Source organism: Camellia sinensis, chromosome 2 (assembly GCF_055761805.1).
Source record: "Camellia sinensis isolate YWXY chromosome 2, ASM5576180v1, whole genome shotgun sequence".
Lineage (NCBI taxonomy): Eukaryota > Viridiplantae > Streptophyta > Magnoliopsida > Ericales > Theaceae > Camellia > Camellia sinensis.
In genome coordinates, this window is record NC_138962.1 from 155,040,749 (window position 1) to 155,045,891 (window position 5,143).

General features: G+C 34.8%; 1 protein-coding gene across 1 annotated transcript; it reads right to left on the reverse strand.

Annotated features, from left to right (window-relative positions):
* Positions 1–536: 536 nt before the first annotated feature.
* On the reverse strand, positions 537–4,774 carry LOC114263601 (WAT1-related protein At3g30340). Its single transcript, XM_082915855.1, has 6 exons — positions 4,413–4,774; positions 4,111–4,173; positions 3,717–3,833; positions 3,009–3,405; positions 2,137–2,288; positions 537–895 (listed from the first exon to the last, which is right to left on the reverse strand). The coding sequence occupies exons 1-6, from the start codon at positions 4,592–4,594 to the stop codon at positions 715–717; spliced, it is 1,092 nt and encodes a 363-aa protein (XP_082771981.1). The 5' UTR covers positions 4,595–4,774; the 3' UTR covers positions 537–714.
* Between the last annotated feature and the right edge of the window lie 369 nt (positions 4,775–5,143).

Sequence of the window (5,143 nt, forward strand, 5' to 3'; positions counted from 1 at the left end):
GTCTTTCTCTTTCCCCTTGTTGTGTCTTTCTCTTTCCCCTTGCTACGTCTTTCTCTGTTCCCTTCCCTTCCCTTATTTTCTCTCCAAAAACTATTGGTGTAAAGGGATAAAAGAGTTTTGATGAGTTTTACTTTAGGGTTAGTTTTGGTAATATAATAGGTGTAATGAGAATCACATTTTTTTTTAGTGGTGTAATGAGATGAATGGTGGAAAGAGGTAAAATAGTAATATAAGTATAATCACTCTTGTAATTATTCTCTTATCAATTGTACATATACTAAAATATAATGATGATTTTACCCTCCATTTTTGTATATCCAAAAAATCATTCATCAAACTAATCAAACATGTAATTTAATTCATATCCACTAGCCATGTTACTTTTCTGTAAACTGTTCACAAATTTTTAAGAACAAAATTACATACTAAACGAGTTTTTATTTATAATTTTTGAAATTTTTATAAACATAAATAAAAGAGTATAAATAATTAAATATAAATTATCATACAGGCTATATAAGGGTGTATATAACTTGGACATAAAACACAAATTTGAATGTAAAACAGTAAAGTAATTGTAATAAACTAATTGTCTGATGATCTAAAACAATTATAGATACATTCTACAAACTGATCAATATTAGAAGTTAATATGGTTGATTGTATGAGACTTTTGGTAAGAATTTGATCAAAATTACAAGTTCCTTGAATACTTCAAGTAGAGCTTAGATTACCAGCAGTGACTGTCACAGGTATGACACAAGACAACTGAATATTGGAATCTTCATCCCCTTTCATTGTTGGAGCATCCTTTATAATAAAATTATCAGCTTCATTGCTTTTACCCCATAAAAGAATATACATGCCAACCACCACTAAGGTTGATCCCAGCACACTGTTCAATTCCAGTAGAAATTAGTTATCTTCAATTCTAGATATACTAAAAAAAATAAAAGGTTTTTCATCACTTCCACAACCCAAAAATAAAAAATATCAAGAATAATATTGCTGGATTTGTTTAAAGAGTAATGCTATACATAAAATGAACCTCCAATTAATTTTTGTGAGATGGTCAATGAGTGCGAGTCCATTGTGAGACCTAACCCACTGGCCATTGTACAGAAAATTTGACTTGATGTCCAGCTAACTAGAGAGAAGCTTATCTCTCAATAATGTAAATTTCTTTTAGCATGATGACACAAGATAATGGCATTCACATTAACAAATAGACATGGTGCCTATGTGTATTTAGTAGTGTACACAAGAAATTATGGTAAGAAATATGTTTATAAAAATGGGAAATGCTAGGTGTCATGAAGAATTTTCATGAAAACTGTCATGAAAACCATCTGCACCGTTAGATCAGGTATGTGTCTCATGATCCAACGGTGCAGATGGTTTTCATGACAGTTTTCATGAAACGTAGCAGGAATTAAGGAAAATTATACTTGTAATTCCCATAGTTTGCTTCTTCTGTCAATTTAGTCGCTGTAATTTTATTTGCATTAATTGTATCCTTAAATTTCTTACATTGTGTCAATTTAATCAGATGATAACTCTCTTTTAGAAATCAAAGTAAAATCAAAGGAGAAAATACTCATTCACTCATGTCAAAAGTGATTTGAGGGGTTGCTGTCTAATTTTAAATGGTTCATTTTCTTTTAAGGGATCATTTGTCCTTATTTTTGTTCAATTTCTTAAATGATGTTATCAACTCGACTAAATTAACACAATTTAGACAATTGATACAATTAGAGTTATAGAGATCAAACTAATACAAAAGACATGAACTACGAGAACAATTTTCCGGTTTTCTTATCCGAAACCCTGCAAAAAGTTGGCATAAAAAAACATATGACATGTTTTATTAACCCACACGAATGACTTAGGGGATAAAAAATTGAACAAGGAAGTTCTACTATGAAGTAAATTTTTAGAGGTCTCATATTCGACTTGTACGGTCGCAAAATACTCATGCTTAACCAATACACTTGATTTGCAGGTGATGAAACGTATCCAGAGTTTAATCATAAACTCTTATACTGAGTGGGACAATTGAAATTTTAAAAATAAAGTGTATGATATTTTACAAACATAATTAGCAGCAGGTGTATAGAGAAAGAATCCAGATGATACCTTCCAAGGTGAATTTGTTCATGTAGAATGGAGATATCAAAGATGGCAACAAATGCCTGTATGAAGGGACTAAATGCTGCTGTAAACACAGGACCCCTTTTCTTCACACACCATGACATCACCACGTAGCATAAGCCTGATCCTACCATCCCCTGTATTTCCATTTCATGGACCAACAAGCTTGTCAATGATTCTAATAATAAAGTTGGATTCATTTTTACAAAACAATGCATGGAAAATTATTCAGTAGTCTTGGAGCACCATTGTGACATGTATATATGGTGTTCTCGATAAATGAAATCGCAAAAAATTAAGATGGATGAGGCTGACTTTGTCTCTCAACCAGTCGACCAAGACGGGCAGGTTGGTTCTCACTCCTTTTGAGCTAATTATTCGTAGTTCTAGATCATCACATGGCATTATTCCAAACTAATGATGTAGCGAAAAAATTTATAGGTAAGACATGCTAACTTGCCTTTGTTAGGTAGTTGAGAAACAAATGATGACTCACTTAGTGTGTATTGTGATTTTTTATTTGCCAGAGGAGTACCATGTGACATTGCGTACATGGTACTCCCGGCAAATAAAAAGTAACAATATACACTAAGTGGGTCATTTTTTGTTTCCAACTACCTAACAAAACACAGTTACCATGTCCCACCTGTAAAAAAAATTTTGCTAGGCGATTGATTTGAAGAATCGTGTAAGTGTGTCATAGTGCTTTGAATCTACTTAATAATTATCCCTCATGTTGTGACTATGGCTCTTATTGGTCTAACAGCACTATCTTAACGTGCTGAGTTGGTGCTTCAAAACTACTACTGAATAATGAAATAAAAAATTGCAAAGGGAAAAGTGTAGGGAAGACTTACAGCATATATGAGACTTGAGATCTCAAACTTCCCTTTGACAATCCAATTGGAAACATTCCTGTCAATAATCAAACCCAAGATGGCAGACTGGATAGCACTGAAGATGGACATGATGGCAGTGCTAGAATATTGACATGGGTATCTCTTCCCAATTCTAGCTTGTAGAAGGAACCATGAAGACCACGTCAGGCTTCCTGCACTCAAAACAACTGAACCAATGAGCCATCTCTTGTTTGCATGCTCTGTTTTCTGAACCATAGTTCCTATTGTTTCCGGTGGTGATTTTGTTAATGGCATTCCTTTGTATAGTGTCAATACTAGTGCCCCACCGATAGAAACCACCATACCTAACACTTTGGCTCTCCCACTCTTGCTCTTTGTGTTCACTTTCTCTAGCCTGTTGGAGTTGTATGTCATGGAGTTAATGTTACCATTTTTCAAACATCGTTATTTTAGAAACACAGAAATCGATCACAGAATCAGGCATAATCTTCTCACATTGGTGTGAGACTCTCAATAAGGTGGGATCCACCTCTTATGAGATGGTTGTGTTCGGTTATGTGATTGAGCCACCCCAATCAATGTAGCACCGCTAATGATCCAATGCACTCTCAACCACACAATTGTATGAAAACACCGTTTTGATCAGTACAAATGAGCCTTGGCCCAAACAACAACGTGGCATGGTCATAGATTAGCAAGACTTACCCAAATGGCAATGCCATAATAAATGTGTTCACTGGCACCATGTTGATGAAAGCACATGTGAAAGTTGCTGATGTATGTTGCAGCCCAAGAAGGAAGAAGTACTGCGTGAGTGTAGACCTAAAAACAAAAAACAAAAAACAAAAAACATTTTAAGTGGTTTTGAATCATGAGTGTAATGGTAGCATTTAATATTGAGTGACAATTGTTGTTAACTGCATTAATGGCCAGGAATCTTCCATATTCAAAATTCCTGGTCTCATGTACCTAATGTACTCTCAATCATACTATATAAGGAGAATCACGATTGTGTGGCTCGGAATGCATTAGGTACAGGAAAATAGAAATTTTGGATACAAAAGATTCAAGCAAGAAGATATAGATGATTGTAACTAACCCAACCAGCGCGCTAAAGAAAAGATGGCCTAGGATGAGAGGAGTGAGCTTCGGCCTGCCTTTCCTGCAAGAGAATTGACTTATAGAAGCATGTACTAATATATTTTGAACATCGAAAGCAACGATTAACGACTACAAAAAAAAATTGCTTTTTTTAGTCCAAGCCATAGTTATGAATGAGAAACACTGAACTGGACACTCCAAAAAAAATTGAAATAAAAATATCTACTTAGGGAAACAGTGTCTCTTGGTCTACTCTACTGCTAAAGGAAACTACATATAAATTGAGTAGTAGGTCCATACCTTTCCCAAAAGAAGGCTATGGGACTTAAGAAAATTGCTGAAATTGATTGTCTGTAGGTGACTATAAGTAAATGGTTTACTCCTTCATTCAGCACCTTCTTAAGAAGTATGTTGACAACAGCCAAAGCAAAATCAACAGCCACCATTGCAGCAAATGGCTTCCATTTTTCACAACAATCCATGTTAGCTTGCAATCTGAAATAGCCACTACAGCTACTGACAATACTTTGGAAGAGCCCTCCTACTTGTTTCAAGTTCCTTGTGTTTCTTCAGTTTGCGTGTGTATGTACATATATATCGAGAAAGGTCTACCCTTGAGTCCAATTCGGGTGGTTCCAGACCACCATGTTGTATTGATCCTCAACCAATTACAACCAGTCACATAAGAAAAAGTGAGACTTGAAGTTCTACTTTGTCAAGACTTAATTCCCATAAAGGTTAAAAGGTGAGCTCAGATCCAATTTTTTACTTTTTAATTTGACCGATCATAATTGGTCAGTATCAAATCTAAGTTAATAGTCCCAAACCACTGAATAACTTTTCATTCTCCTTCCCCCTTCTTCCAAAGATCTGAGAAAAGGAAAAAGGTGGGAATAAACATGCTTTTACTCTCAATATCACATCAAAATTTTTGGCAATGAACTTTGCAGTTCTATAGTAATTTTCACGTCATTAATGCTCCTTTATGCTAGATTCTGTCAGGTAAGTTGGAGATTTTGGAATCAATTGCT

Excerpts from the sequence above, each read along its gene's own strand:
- LOC114263601 (XM_082915855.1), bottom strand. The coding sequence starts at position 4,594 with ATGGATTGTTGTGAAAAATGGAAGCCATTTGCTGCAATGGTGGCTGTT. Across the intron at positions 4,174-4,412 it reads ATAGCCTTCTTTTGGGAAAG|GAAAGGCAGGCCGAAGCTCA; the intron begins GTATGGACCTAC and ends ATTCTCTTGCAG. Across the intron at positions 2,289-3,008 it reads TCTCAAGTCTCATATATGCT|GGGATGGTAGGATCAGGCTT; the intron begins GTAAGTCTTCCC and ends ATGGAAATACAG.